The sequence below is a fragment of the Rhipicephalus sanguineus genome, chromosome 6 (genome assembly GCF_013339695.2).
Source record: "Rhipicephalus sanguineus isolate Rsan-2018 chromosome 6, BIME_Rsan_1.4, whole genome shotgun sequence".
NCBI classification, from domain to species: domain Eukaryota; kingdom Metazoa; phylum Arthropoda; class Arachnida; order Ixodida; family Ixodidae; genus Rhipicephalus; species Rhipicephalus sanguineus.
The window spans coordinates 146,218,104-146,233,749 of NC_051181.1; the positions used below are offsets into that span (position 1 = coordinate 146,218,104).

The 15,646-nt window shown below is 46.9% G+C and overlaps 1 protein-coding gene across 1 annotated transcript in view; it reads right to left on the reverse strand.

Moving 5' to 3' along the window:
* LOC119396698 (suppressor of lurcher protein 1-like) overlaps positions 1–15,646 on the reverse strand; it is a 259,810-nt gene that overhangs the window by 193,956 nt on the left and 50,208 nt on the right. The window contains 2 exon segments of the mRNA XM_037664005.2: positions 12,711–12,752; positions 15,194–15,423. Coding sequence (XP_037519933.1) covers positions 12,711–12,752; positions 15,194–15,423 — 272 coding nt within the window.

Genomic DNA, 15,646 nt, shown 5'->3' on the forward strand with positions numbered 1-15,646 from the left:
TGTGCCGACCGTGCTCCTCGTGCGTTTTGATCCACCAACGCAGATACTAATGGCCGGTCGTGGAGAAAAAAAAGGGGTCCGTGGCTCACGACGAGTCAGCAGTAGCGCAAGCGGCCCATCTCCTCTAGGAGGTGCTGACGCGAGCGCGCGGTTGTCTCGTCCCTCGCTATACATTACGGCACGCGGAGCCTGTTTCGGCCCGCCTCCGAGCATGCATGCATGAACTTGAAGGATGAGTCGATACCTAAGGCGAAGGAGCCGCGGGGCTTTGGAATCGGACGAGAGGAGACGCCGCACGCGCCGCATCCAACATTAAGGCGCTGTTTCTTCGTCTATCCCCGTAGGTTAGGGCCTAATTTACATAGTATGTATGTATGTATGTATGTATGTATGTATGTATGTATGTATGTATGTATGTATGTATGTATGTATGTATGTATGTATGTATGTATGTATGTATGTATGTATGTATGTATGTATGTATGTATGTATGTATGTATGTATGTATACATACATACATACATACATACATACATACATACATACATACATACATACATACATACATACATACATGCGTAATCATCGTAAATTGAAACGAGACCTCACATTGCCTTGCAGCCCAGTTTGCAAACATGAAGCACCCAGAGATGTATGTTTTGGAAATCAGGATGTCGTCCTCGCAAGAAAATGAAAGTGAATTAGATAAGCGAGCTTATAAAAGTTCCTATGCACTCAGACCAGGTGAAAGTGCTGGAATCACTGGCAAAATCGCAAGCCATGAAGTACACTCGGGGCTCGGTTGCATGTTAGCTCCTGCTGCTTCGGAACTCAAGTGAATTTTTCTGTACTTAACGGGAACTGAATCATTCGTATTCGTATATACACGCAAACATTACCTCGCCTTCATTCGCGTCGACTTTTGTTCACACGTCTTCGTTTTCGCGTGAACATTGCACGCGTCATTCTCGCTTCTATAGCTTGTTGCACGGTCCACACTTCCATCGCGCCTCTCTATGTTAACTCCTCTATGTTGTCTCATGCGTTAAGCTTGCCATCTGCTTACATTTTCCGAGCTCTCCTATGAGCTCCAAACAAAGAAAAAAGAGACTGGTAGTAACTTGTGGTATACTACGCTTTTTCTCCTTCCTACCCAAACTTCGTCCACACTGTTATAATTTGTCAGTAGGAATGAAAACAATGTGCCTATATTGTACACGGAAAGGCGCATGTTACAAAAACACATTGCAGTTTCCAGCCTCGTGGAACTAAAGCAGAGGCTTGGCCAAACTTCCGGCCGCTTCTATAAGCACAGTGTGAGGGTCCGTGAAAAATTTGAGGAGCGAGAAGAACCAAGAGCGTATGTGACAAGAGGAGGCACTCGACGCGAGAACTCAGCGGGCCGGAATTAAGTAAAGGGAAGGCGGAGGCACCACGCGTCTTAATTACGCTCAACGCGCTCGACATTTGCAGCCCGGACCGGCGACAGGCGTCGCTTCACGAACTGGGCCAAGCAACAAACTGAGAGCGACACGAAAAGCCTCGGTGCATGCCGCATTTTGAACGTTGTCCCAGCGCGTTTCTTTGTCCCGCGCAGCATCGCTAATTGAGGAACCCTGCCCGCCCAGCCACTTTTCCGCATAGAGCTGCAGCCTCCGGTTCAAGGATGCCGTGTGGGTTTTACACATGCGACGAGTCAGTGAGGTAGGAAAAAAGAACAAAATAAGCAAAACAAAGGGCTGCTGGATCTGCTGTTGCCGGCGTGCCGTGGGCACAGCGCTAATTTTCAGCTCCTCCCGCTAGAGGGCGAAAAGTGGTGGACCCACTATACTACCGAGCTGGGTGGCTAGTGGTAAATATGGCAAAGGGAGCAAACATTTGGACAGGAGGAATGGAAGATGCAAGGTCACTCTGAAGGCAGCACTTCATTTGCAACGCGGCTCGAGCTTGAAGCTGCGGCACCTTCTCGGCCCGAGGCAAGACAGCAGTTGTGCGATGCGCAACAGAAAAGTGCTGTTGATGTTCTTGAGGAACATTCGACTTAACCAAAGTTTATGAATGATTATTTTGTGTATATATCTGTGTTTGTGAGTGTAGTATTATTCGTGTGTATATGTGATCATACTATATACCATAGTCATCACCCGACACCTGGAGTAGCAAGCCAGGCTACAAACCAGGCTAACCTCTCCGGGATTTTCATTAAAGATTATTATCTCTCTCTCTCTCTCTCTCTCTCTCTCTCTCGTAATATTGCTCGAGTTGACAGGATATTTTCGACAAATAGATGTAGAAGCGCGAAGAAGTAGTTATCTTTTCTTTTTTTTTTCCGTCGCGGTAGCACACAGCTTACAAATGAGTACTTTGCGCGTCCATAAAAGTTCACCAAAATATTACAAGAAGCCCGTAGACTGCCTACAGACACCCTGGTCCCTGTCGAGGTTTACCTTTTTGTTGACCACTATCTGTGAATAATTGGACAATCTGCATACGTTTGGAACTGTGTGTGCCCCGAACGCATCGAAGAATACCGAATCGCTAACAAATGACGTCAGCATGTTGCAAATTTCGTACAACTAATAGACTAATCTGCACGAAGAAATATCTATCTGCTGTACAGACGCTAATTTGATGTTATAACAATGAAAATAACGTAATCTGTAATCTGTAATCGCAGTTTTAATACGAATCAGACGTCGAATCGCGAATGCCAACGCCCACCTAGTTCTTCCGGGATTTAAAAAAAAGTGCCACGAAAGAGTGTGAGGATGGCTACGAGGCAAGCAAAAACAGTCGGTCGATCTGAAGTGAGCGATGAACTAACAGCGCAGCTTACTCCACGGAACACCTGTCGTAGCCGGATCCATCGCTCGCATACCGCAAATCCCGCAAGCTGTTCTTCCGGCACCCGTCTCTTCTCTAACGGCGGCAGGGGAGTCTCTCAGCATAATGAAGAGTTTACAGCTCCTCGTACACGCAAGCAAAACAATCTTGGGGGGCCAAGTACAGGGAAACGCAACAAGCACAGAGGGGGGAGCCTCTTAAAGCCTCCGGGAGCAGACTTGCTTAGCGTCCTCCTTTTGCATAACGATCAGGACATTTTGAATTCCAGAGAGCGTCCTCGCAGAGCAGAAGCCAAGAGGGCTTCACCTTAAGGCACACCCCCCGGAGGCTTTTGTCTGAAAACCCTCGCCCCCTTTCAAGCCATTGCCCTTTCCCCCAGCCCTGCCTCTCAGCCGTCCACCTTTGACTGGATTTTACTTTTTTTCTGAAAAAAAAAAATCATTCATGCCTCCTTTCTCACAGCCTTCCACGACTTCCTTCGTTTTTCCTTCACGCTGCGGGACTTATTATTAGAGCGGGAAAAGCTCTGTGCCCTTATTTCGCATTCCCTCATGCTTTGACATCGATGGGCCAGCGAGATGACAAAGGAAAAAACTGTCGGAAAAATAATGGTATATGGAGGGAGAGGCGGGTGAAAGGGGAGGTGGGGGAGGGGGAAGGCTTGAGCGGTGCGCATAGAGTCGAGAGGACGATACTCGGGGCGATTCAATATTCGCGCATCGACAGCCCGTTCAAAAGCATTCCAAGAATAAGAATGCCCCCAGGAGGGCGGAGATGATAAATGAAGACCGTATGCGACGTCTATGCGGCGCCGTATGGCTGCCAAATAAAGCCCCCAAGGGCGTGCTTTCTTTTTTTACTTTACCCCCCCCCCCCCTTTCTGCTTCGTCGTGGCCTTTTCATCGCAGTTTCTTTCCTCTTTGAATACTAAGTCAGTCCTTTTTGCATACGCGTCACTTTTCTTTTCCGGCTTTAAATGCAGGTGCGCAGTGCGTTGATTTTTCGTAACGTCGCCAGCCGCATTCGGTTTCTCCTTCGTGCCTGCTAGAAAAGGAACTTCGAGTCAGCGCTTTTCGTGCTTCTTTAGTTCGTCTCTCTCATCCGGGAGTTCGCTCGAGAGTGCACTTGCGGTAATAATGGCGCAGGAATGTTCGCGGCGTATGTTTCTCAATTCAGGCCAGGGCGGAGTCTACGATTCCCCAAAAGTTCTTGCCCTTCGGCGTTGAGGTCACGCTGCTCTTGCCCTCAAGAAGTCCCCAGTTACTTTCTGCTGGCGGTTGCAAAAGAGGTTTACATTACTTTTTTTTTCCTTCGTTCCGCTTATGCAATATTTATCTAAGGAAAGTGACGAATGTAATACAGAAACTTGAGAAAGCGGTCTCTGCTGGGAGGCAGTGCGAAAAAAAATATGAAGACCCGAAAATAGAATCACTACAGTTGTAACTAAAGGAGCGGTGGTAGCAAACCCAGACAAAGGTCAAACACATAATCCAGTATTGCAGACCAACGCTTCTGGCATTGTAGCCTGCGAATATTTGTTTCAGTCTGAAACCAGGTCTAACGAGAGAAGTATTTCGCAACCTCTAATAGTTGCTTGATTGCAATCGCGTGCCTTCCTGTGAATCCCCCCCCCCCCCCGCCAAAAAAAAAATTAAAAAAGAAATCCAGCCGGTAGAACGCTGTCGTCAGCTTAAATATAAGAGTCTAACGCATGATGAGCTTGAATAAGACAGAGGCATGGTTCCGTATATGCGCCTAAAACGAATCGTGGTGCCCCACCTCAGCCAATTTAGTATCGAAAATTTGCGTCAAAGTCATACTGGCTTCACGTAGAAAACAGCGCTACGAGACGGGACAAAGAAAGGGCACAAACACGTCTCGTAGCGCTGTTTTCTACGTGAAGTCCTGCACCAACCAGCCCAAATCCGTACCCTACTGTCATACTGGCATCGTTTTCTGTCTTTCCATTTAGAGCCGTTGTCGTAGTATTTAGTGCAAACAATTTAGTGCGGTCGCTCTGCGAATGCGGTTCCGGCAGGGTTAGCAATCTAACTAGAAAGCCGCGCATTGCTTCCGTGAATATGCGGATAGAAAACGTGAGTAGAAAGTGCAAGAAGCAGAGAAGAACATACAAACAGGTGCACGTGCCGAAAGGAAAACAGTTACTATGGGTACGCGCTATTTATGACCAAATCATACTTCCCGAATGTCCTTGTGTTCACATATATAGAGCATAGACGGCTTTCTGAGTTAAGCTAACAAAAATATGATATCGTAGTTATGACGGAATTGGACGATGTTCAGAACGCCTTTACAAGTGCAATTCGCATGGAGGCTGCGCACGCAATATTACCCAAGTCTCACCGCTCCGAGGCGTGAAAAGCCTCCCCCATTTGTTGTATGCCTTCTCTAAATAACTTGTTCTGTTCATTGGCCAGATTATGAAAATATCAGCAGAGCAAGCTTGCTGATGCGATGAAGATTGATTGATCGATCAATCGAAAAATGCTAAAAGTCAAGTGGGGCGGCAGGCTGGTCATTTAAGCTTCCTCCTCTTCCAGAATACAATGGACCCACAGAATCCAACCAACGCCGTTATTAATATCATAGCCTCAGTTCTAGAGCTTACCGACGACCTTGCAAACCCTACAACAGCGGACCGGGCAAACAACGCCCGTGACAGCGTAAGTGCTGCGCTTAATGAGCAGCTTGTAAAAGCCGACGAGGAATGTTAAGTCTAATATAATAATACTCTCTGTGCTCGTATGTCCCAAAACCACGATAATGTTATGAGAGACGCCGTAGTGGGGGGCCCCTCAAGTTTCGACCACCTGAGGTTTTTCAGCGCGCACCTACATCTAAGCACACGGGCCTATAGCCTCTTGCCTCCATCGAAACGCGGCCGCCGCGGCCGGGATTGGATCCCGCGAACTTCGGGTCAGCAGTCGAGCACCATAACTACTAGACCACCCGAGGCGGGTAATGGTACGTCTACTGTCCGATCCTTTTTTACCTTTATGCAGCGTGCTACTTATTGGACACTGTGTAGACGATGTCTGCAGCTATTCCGTGGTATCAGGCTACGAAAATAATATTGTGCGATGATGTTTAGTGGAGACGCGCTAACTTGAACTGCTTTGTTTGTAGACGAACATTTGCCATAATGCAGAGGAGAGGCACATGCACTCATTAAAGGAAAGGCAAATGCCCGGTGAAATGCAAGAGGCCACTGCATTTAGATTAAAGCGGCCGCTAATGAAACCCAGGTGTTCAAAATTTCCGGAGCCCACCGTATGTAAAAGCGCCGAAGTTTTTATTACAATGCAGTCAGTTTTCGAGCATTCTCAAGTGTGTGTGTGTGTGTGTGTGTGTGTGTGTGTGTGTGTGTGTGTGTGTGTGTGTGTGTGTGTGTGTGGTGTGTGTGTGTGTGTGTGTGTGTGTGTGTGTGTGTGTGTGTGTGTGTGTGTGTGTGTGTGTGTGTGTGTGTGTGTGTGTGTGTGTGTGTGTGTGTGTGTGTGTGTGTGTGTGTGTGTGTGTGTGTGTGTGTGTGTGTGTGTGTGTGTGTGTGTGTGTGTGTGTGTGTGTGTGTGTGTGTGTGTGTGTGTGTGTGTGTGTGTGTGTGTGTGTGTGTGTGTGTGTGTGTGTGTGTGTGTGTGTGTGTGTGTGTGTGTGTGTGTGTGTGTGTGTGTGTGTGTGTGTGTGGTGTGTGTGTGTGTGTGTGTGTGTGTGTGTGTGTGTGTGTGTGTGTGTGTGGCCAATAACACTAACGAGCGCGATGATGTCACACCTCACGATCGTCAAGCAATATGTATTTGTTGCCAAGCATGATGGTTGCTGGCGACATCTTCCCTGCATCTTAGCTGCATCTTACCGGTATCTACCTACGAGAAAGAAACTTCGCGGGTTACGAGATGGGTTCAACGTTTATTGAGGACGACTCGACGAGCCATGGAATAAATACGATACGTGTATAACCTTAAAGGACAAGGAGAGAGCAGAGTGGGTCAGGGAACTAACGGGCGTTAAGGATTTCTTAGTCGAAATCAAGAAGAAATGGGCACGGGCAGCGCATTTATCGCAAAGGAAAGATAACCGCTGGTCATTAAGAGTAACCGGCTTGATTCCAAGAGAAGGCAAGCGCGTGAGGGGAAGGGACAGTGTTACCTGGTCAGAAGAGATTAAAGTTTACGTGGATAACGGGGCCGCAGCAAGTGCAGGACCGGTTCGTTAACTGGCAAAAGACGCGAGAGGCCTTTGCCCTGCAGTGGGCGTTGTCAGGCTGACGATGATAACAATGGTTGCTAGTGGATTAAGTGTGTTCACCACAAAACGTGTAGCAGCTGCCTACCTCCCCGGCCACAGTAATGGCGTGTTTGCCGGGGTCGTTACGTGAGGATCTGATGAGTTGACATGCTTCCTGTTTCCGAGTCTCCTACGGACTAACACTTCCAGATCACGGCACAAAGAAGACTGATAATGCTTTCACGCTGGCAGAATCCCCCAGTGGTCGCGACACACACAAAAAAACGAAAATTAAGAATGGCGTCATTTACACATCTTTTACGTGTCTGTTCCCCCAGCGAACTTCTTGAGACGTAGCGGAGAGGACGTCGAATGGCGAAGCTATGCTCATCCGCAGAGTTCTTACTTGCAGAACAGCCTCACTTTCTAGCTCACTTCTTTTGTTTCCTACTTCTGGCCCCATCAAGAAAGACATTCTGTCAATAAACTTTCCATCCACATTTTTGTTTTGTCGCTTCTTCTAGATTAGTGTATCCTCGCCACAGTTCCGCCTGTCCATTGTTTTCTTCTTTTATCTACTCTACGCTGTTGCACGTTATGTCCACAGAATACTTCGATCGCCAAGCACTCTGCCAGGACTTCCGGCAGCGTTCCAGAAGACGGAAGAAAAAGAAAGACAGAAAAGTCCCTAACAGCACCGGCACACTGTCAACCCAAGGAGCAACGCAGATGTCTTTCTTCTTCCCGTCCTTCGACCGAACTCGCGGCATCGAAAGCATTGAATATGCAGATTAAGTTGTCGCACCCTGTAGAACTCCAGGCCTGTCGCCCCTTGTGCCCCCCCCCCCTCCTCACCCTCCTCACTCCACCACAGCCGCTCTTTGCCCCGCTGTCCTGTCTTCCCAATAGTTTTGCATACGCACACACATTGCTCGAGCGGCTTGCTTTGCTTGCTTTGCTTGCTTTGCTTGCTTTGCGTTGGCCCCTTTGTTATTGTCCGATGATCGGCCGTTCTTGCCCAAAGTATTGTGCGGCCGGCTTCGAACGAGGTCCTGGCCTGCCACGACAACGGGCTGTTGGCATACAAATGAGACGCGGCGTAGCGAGGAAGAAGCGCTCCTTCGGGAATACTCAACGCACCGGGCCATATATTCCCATCGTTTCTGCTGTTCTTGGTACGAGCCTTAGCGCACTTCCGTGCCTGCGTGTATGCCTGTGTGTCGCTATAGGCGTAAACTACTCCAAGTAGGTTGACGTCAACGCTGAGAAAAGGCAAATGGGATTGGAAGATTGCGCTCGAAACACATTACCTTCGCCGGCAGTGCCCATAACTAGCTTAAAAGGGGCAGGCGCTGCGGTTTTTGCTATTGGCCCGAACTTTAGGAGCGAATAAGGTGACATAAGGCAACTCCAAGCATGCGCATATCCTCCTGCATAGTGCGTTCGGAACCGTACGACAAATATAACGACGGTTCCTTCATTCATAAATGCGGCGGACTCTGTCCGTCGAGTGCCTTGCCGATGGATGAAAGATAACAAACGCCGCGCAAACAGTGACACTTTTGCGGGCTTGCTTTTCCCGCATGTCATAAAATCGAAAGTGGCGCTTCACGTTGGTATGGCGACGTGTTGACGTTGTCGAGTGGTGGACTGTGTTGAATGATAAAATAGGAGATGGAGCGAGAGAACAGATGGAGGGAACAGCTAGCGGCAGTTCGTCCCTGCTCGGCGCGAGCTCTCTTCCGCTGAGCGACGCGTCTATCGAACTTGAAGCCGTCAAACTCATGACCATCGTCATGACCAATGTGGCCTCGTTCCCGACTGCGGCATTCATCTGCTTCCCGTGGTTTTCAGTCATCGTGAAGGAACTTTAACAGACATAATAGATAAGACGATAAATTGGACAACACAAACTACGACGCGAGTGAAGACTAAGGCTGTCACTGATAACGTTGCCTAACTCTGCCGTGCTGTACTTCTTAAGTTAACAATTCTTAAATGGACTGGAAGAGACGGTTGATTGTTTTATGAGGTTTAACGTCACGAAGCAACTCAGGCTATGAGAGACGCCGTAGTGGAGGGCTCCGGATATTTTCGACGAACTGGGGTTCTTTAACGTGCACCTAAATCTAAGTACACGGGTCTTAAGCATTTTCGCCGCCATCGAAAATGCGGCCGCCGCGGCCGGAATTCGATCCCGCTACCTTCTGGTCAGCAGTCGAACACTGTAACCACTAGACCACCGTGGCGGGTCGCAGTAACCGTTGCGTCACAGTGTAACTTACGATCATTCCTTCATTGAGGCAAAAAATTCAAGGCATTCCACTCTGAGAAAGTGGATGATCGGGGAGCTGACGGGATCAAGAGAGCTGACGGGCGCACTGAAGCGCGCTGCTCCTCGGCTGTTCTCATAATGAGCGGTCGACCCATATGCGACGCACGACCGCGTCAACGCCGCGCCTAGACTCGAGTGACGCGGGCAAACACGTACGAACTGAGGCGTACCGCTCCACGCAAGGTTTCTGCACAGCCTCCGGGATCGGTCCGCGTTTGTCAAATCGACCGGGTCTATTTATGAGGTCATCGTATGCCGTCATGATTACGTCATCGTGACGGCACAAATATTGGCGGTCTGTGACATCGTGATGACATCAAATGATTATGTCATTACGCGACGTCATCGCTCGCTCTGATGATGTGCCGTGTGTGTGTGTGTGTGTGTGTGTGTGTGTGTGTGTGTGTGTGTGTGCGTGCGTGCGTGCGTGCGTGCGTGCGTGCGTGCGTGCGTGCGTGCGTGCGTGCGTGCGTGCGTGCGTGCGTGCGTGCGTGCGTGGACAGGACGCGGACGAACGGCGCCGATGAGCCACTTACAGCTCCGCAGTAGTGGTTGAAAAATTAAGTTCTCACAGAGCCTATCCGGAGGCGAATGCAGACGTTAATGTGATTGACATCCATAGAGACATGGTGTTGTTACTACATGCCTGATCAAGAATGAGAGCTGGTGTTGTTACTACATGCCTGATCAAGAATGAGAGCTTTATTCAGAAGAGCGAGAATTTCGGATTTAAAAGGGACCGCCCATCATGAGGAGGAGGAGGAGGAGGAGGAGGAGGAGGAGCATTGACGAGCGTGAAGAAACAAAGCTCGCGATGCTGCAGCGCCACACGTGAACGCTGCCCGAAACCGGAGCAATCGATCGCTCCATCCATCTTCGACAGATGGCGCTGAGTTCGAAAACAAACGATCCCAAGCTCGCTTGTTACAGCAACAATCAAACGTAATTGGCGACTTCGCTCCACTTCCACCCAGGAACAAGATACTGTTGAATTGGATCAGTTAGCACATTCTGAAACGCAAAAAAAAGAAAGCTTGAAAGACAGCACGACTTGAAGAAGAGATAAGTGTTCGTTTCTCCTTGTCATCTGCCCCGTTCTAGGCCTCTTAAAGTGAGGTCCCCCCCCAAAAAACAAACAAACAAAAAAACAAACAAACATGCATCTTTATGTATATAAAAAAAGATATTTTTGAGAAACGTGCCGTTAGTGCCAATCACGTAAAAATTTGCCCGCAAGCTCATATGAAAAAAAAATGTATACCGCTTTAATGCCACAGTGTAAGGCAAAACGTGAAAAAAAAAAGTTTTCTATGAAAAGGTAACTTTTTTTTCTTAGCAATTTGGGAAGGGGGTCCCTTTGTACAGATTTTACACATTCGTGCTTTTCTTAAAAAGTAAACTTTTGTGGGTGAAAACCAGTTTTTCCGAAATAAAGTAGTGAGTGAACACTCACCCTAGGACAAGCCTCTCGTTCGCGCTCAGTGCTTGCGGTCCATTTTTCTAAAAAAGAAGTTCGTGTACGAAAGCCAAAATGCTTGTCTGGAGTCAGCTGAGCATATGAAATTGTCGGGTAACTTCTAAGGCAGTCCGAAGACGCTGTGCGCCTTTTTATTCGCATTTGTTCTTCCGAACGCCTCTGTTTGAACACTTTCAGCTCCTAGCTTCATTACACCTTGTATCTGTCGTGCTTGTTGATAAGTTGATATGCTGAGGGTAAAGGAGGTCTTCAGCAAGCGTAAATTTCGTGGCAACCAATACAGTTCTCTTGTAAATGCGAATAAATACCGGCGACGTACTGAGGTGCTGAACGCTGAGCCATCAAGTTCTTCATCGTTGAACCTCTCAGCCTTTTCAGCGTCCTTCGAAGCGAATCGCGTGCAGGGTGACAACGGGTATGCTCTAATGGACATGAATATTGTTTGTGATGCAATTAGACCGAATTGCTCGAGCAAACTGTATGGTGCAAGTGTTGATCTAATGGGAATTGCGTCGCAGAGTCTTTTCTGTCGATGCTGTTCTTTCGTTTAAGGATGGCAGTATCGCACGAGCCAAAATTCTGAAATAGGACTGAAGCCTGGACAAAATACAGTCAATTAGCTGGGAAAAGTTGACCACAATTGACGATACATTGCGGATAGAGCTGCACGGCAGCTCACAAAAGAAGCGAGGCAAACAAGACGAGAGGCTCCAAAGTGAGAAAATTGAATTTGGCAATGATTACCAAGCTTGTAGCTATTAATAAAATAGTTGAATGGTGTTTGTGGCAAAATACGTTCGCTTTTCAGCTGTTTTCTAACTTTAAACTGGATTACCTCAAAACTTAGGTACCATTATTACTTAGTACCATTATTACCATTATTACTTAGGTAACATTATTTCCTATGTATTCTAAGATAACCAGTTCATTCATTCTTCTTGTAGTCTGCATAAATGCATACAACTACTGAATAAGAATTGAAATTATGCACTTTACAGTTTTGTGTTACCAATTTTCAAAGACGCAAATTAACTCAAGATTTAGGTACTGGTGGTAAAAAATTCACCAAATTCTAATATTGGTCAGATTTAAATAAATCTATTTTAGTTAAAAGAGCAAAGAATTTGGAAGAAAATGATATGTGCATTATGTGGATATCCCTTTTAGTCACTGAGAAAACGGTACCTGAAAACGGCATGGGACATATAGGGCTCACCCTGTGCTCTTAAGATAGTGTCTGTTGCGCCCGGTATGCGCTGTGTAACACGAATAGCAGGGATTGACTGAAATGCGGGCCATTTCTTTCCCGCTCACAGTGCTCCGACCCAGCCATAATTAAATAGTTGAGTGTGATTGCCCGATAATGCAGAACAGACTTTCATGTGAAACAAAGACACTGTAGTTAAAAAGTAAAAAAAATTACATCACCACATTGCTAGTAAATTCAGCGATACTCTAGAGAACCTTGAGTGTACAACTACTGAATATTTCACAGCAATAATTAAAAAAAAAGAACAAACAGAAGTTAGCAAAGCGACCAGGACGCTTACCCAGTCGTCATTCTCGAGTTCGTGTTCGTTAATGTGTAATATAAACGTCAAATCTCCTACGGGGACTAAGCCTCGGTGAATTTTTGATATCTTAAGCCGCTGTTGCTTTTTGTCTATGCACTTCACCGAAATAACCGAAGGAAATGGACCGCACGGTCTCAAACTCTTCATTTGAAGTTCGAAGTCATCGCTCTATGATCCACGCATAAATGGCAGCGCCAGCTGTAAACAAAAGTACAGAGAACCCATCATGCGTTCTGACCTTGTTTGTTGAAGGCACTGCCGTCCAAGGCCTTTTGTGGCTCTGGAAAAATAGAATAGATGTGCCGGCTGAACGAGAAAGCTTGCCAGAACGTTTTGCTGCAAATGACCATAGAATGATCATTCGTAGAATTACGTAGAAAGCCAACGTAATTACACGGACATCCAGCGCAATGCAGGTACACGAACGAATCAAAGGCTTCCCGAGTATAAGTAGTAAGTTATGTAAACAGTCATAAACAGTAACCTGTCATAAGCAGTAACTTATGACCGACTCCAGGGGCGTAGCCAGAAATTTTTTTCGGGGGGGGGGGGGGTTCAACCATACTTTATGTATGTTCGTGCGTGCGTTTGTATGTGTGCGTGCCTATATACGCAAGCAAAACTGAAAAATTTCGGGGGGGGGGGGTTTGAACCCCCCCAACCCCCCCCCTTGGCTACGCCCCTGACCGACTCACGGCCTGTAATACGTGACTGTTTGCTATGTGTGTCAGGAGTACGAAGACGATGTACATGTCTGTCAATTGGAGAATATTGATCAGGGATGTACGTACAAATAAATGCTACGCATATCAAGATGTTCCTGGGCATTTTGCACTCTGTGTCACAGTGATCAGATCTTCTGGCACATACACCGACGGTTTAACCGTTGGCATACACTATAGCCGAAATTATTTACGCATTAACTTTACAGGGATACTAAAGCGAAACAATGAATTAGTTGACTGATAAATTATACTCTAAAAACTCTAGTGACAATAATTTGACCACTATATGTTCATTAACAGACGAGGGAATTAATGTCGAAAAGTTTCACTTTTAAACTTCCCGCCGTAAACTCCGATGGTGACGTCACGAACTTCAAAGTGTTTTCTTTTTTTCGCATTTCGGCCACATTGGCTCAACGAAATTTCCTGAAACTTGGTTTGTTAAGTCCCTGGCTCCCTCAGAAGACAATGTATTTCATTTTTACCGATCAAAAAACACGTAGGCCCCAGTGCGCCGTCAATATTTATGAGATCACAGTGACTGGTGCGGGAGCTTCAAGGTGGCGTTAACAGACGAGGGAATCATTTTCTCTTTGGGCGTTTTCTCGCTTACCGAGCGTCTTCTTGCAGCAAGCGTGGTATTTTTCGTATCGTGAACGAGCAATTTACTAATGCGAGGAAAATGGTTTTTTCTCGTTAGTGTCACTTTACGCTATAGTGTCACTTTATTGTGTATGCATATTCGTCACTTTTCCTGGTTTCGTTTTGTTTGTACTGTTTGCGTTTTTTTTTCTTTTTGGCTTTGTTGGAAGACTTGGTGGGTTGTTTTTTCGTTGCGAAATTTAAGGGTATTTACGGACAAAGGGGCAGTTGAAAATAAGCATTTCAATTAGTGGCTTCAATGTAACCTATTTTCCTATACGTGTACGACAATTAAACATCAAAGGCCCGAGTTCCCTGGCACAGCTTGCGTGCTTTCTGCAAGGCAATCCGCAGATGTTCTACGGGAAAGCATGTTCGCTTCAACAAGCAATGCGCTTGTGAAGAAAAACCTGTAAATAGTGTTAATTTTTATGCAAATAGAGTTCAGCTCTTTTATGCAGTGTTAAACAAGGGAGCGTCCATTAGGGACAGAGTGCTACGAACTCAAATAAATAGTCAAAATGAGCGAACACCTGTGATGCTGACTAAATGTAATTTTTTATTGCGTCAGAGCATGGTAATACCCTAGGACGCCAAAGTGATTTAGGAGATCTTTTATCTCACCTCATAATGAAAATCAACGTCGAAATAAAAGAGCTTTTCTGCGAAGCGTTGACTCAAAAGCCAGAGGCATCGTACTAGCGAGTGCCATGAAGCATCCACGGCGGTTTTATTAAGGCGAAATCCTTAGATGCCTCATCAAACGCGGAAACTGATCGTCGGCGTTAACAAAAGGGATGCAAAAAAGCAATCTCATGTGATGACGCCATCTTATGACGTCATCATCACACCACAGGTCGTCGAAATTTGTGACGTCATCGTGAAGTAGCTTACAGGGCTAGTTGACTATTCGTAGCGAAGACAAACAGCCCAAAAAAACATGGCCACCAAATGCATACACAAAAGGAGGAGCGCTTGTCCTGTGAGTATGCTTTTCGTGGCCGTGTTTTTTTTTCTTCGTTTTTTTCTTTATCTTCGTCATCGTGACGTCATCACAGCGCTACATAACGTTCAATCATGACGTCATCGCTTCTTGGTCAAAGGTGGGCCGATCCCGGAGGTGCCGCAAAACTACGTGAGGTGAAGAAAACTTCCAATGCCTCCGATCCTGGAGGCAGTGCAAAACCGCATTAGGAGCAGAAAGTTTTCGTCGGGGGGGTAAAGGTTGGGCGGTGGGGGGATCAATACATCGACTGAGGAGAAAAAGAAGGCTGTCGCCTTCCAGTCGTCTTAGGCAAATGCATAAGAGGGAGACTGTGATCTTTTTTTCTTTTCTTGAGGCGGTGCAGCTCACCGATGGACACTAGCTGGTCGAGCGTTCCATTGTAAGGCGTCTCGGAGAAGGTGTACTTGGCCATGAAGCCTCGACCCGGGAAATGGCTCTGCGCGCTGAAGGTGACGTACAGGTCGGGTCCAGTGGACATCATCTCCACCCAGACGTTGCGGTTGCACAGCTGCCCTATGACGGGCGAACTGCCGTCCCGTCCGTCGTGCACCAGGATCACGTCCGGACTGTTGAAGCAGCTGCGTCGGTAAAAGAACGCGGACGAGGAGAAATTCATCTTACGTTCATTCTTGAGCGTGTTCGTGTTCACCTGTATCACCTCCTGCTCCATCAAGTACAGCATACATGGTCATACAATATCTTGTGTATACGATACTTGCGTTTCGGACGGAGGCAAGTCGGTTCATCTGTGATTTCTGAAGCCAAATAGACAACACTGACTAAAATGCAGATGGGCAAAGT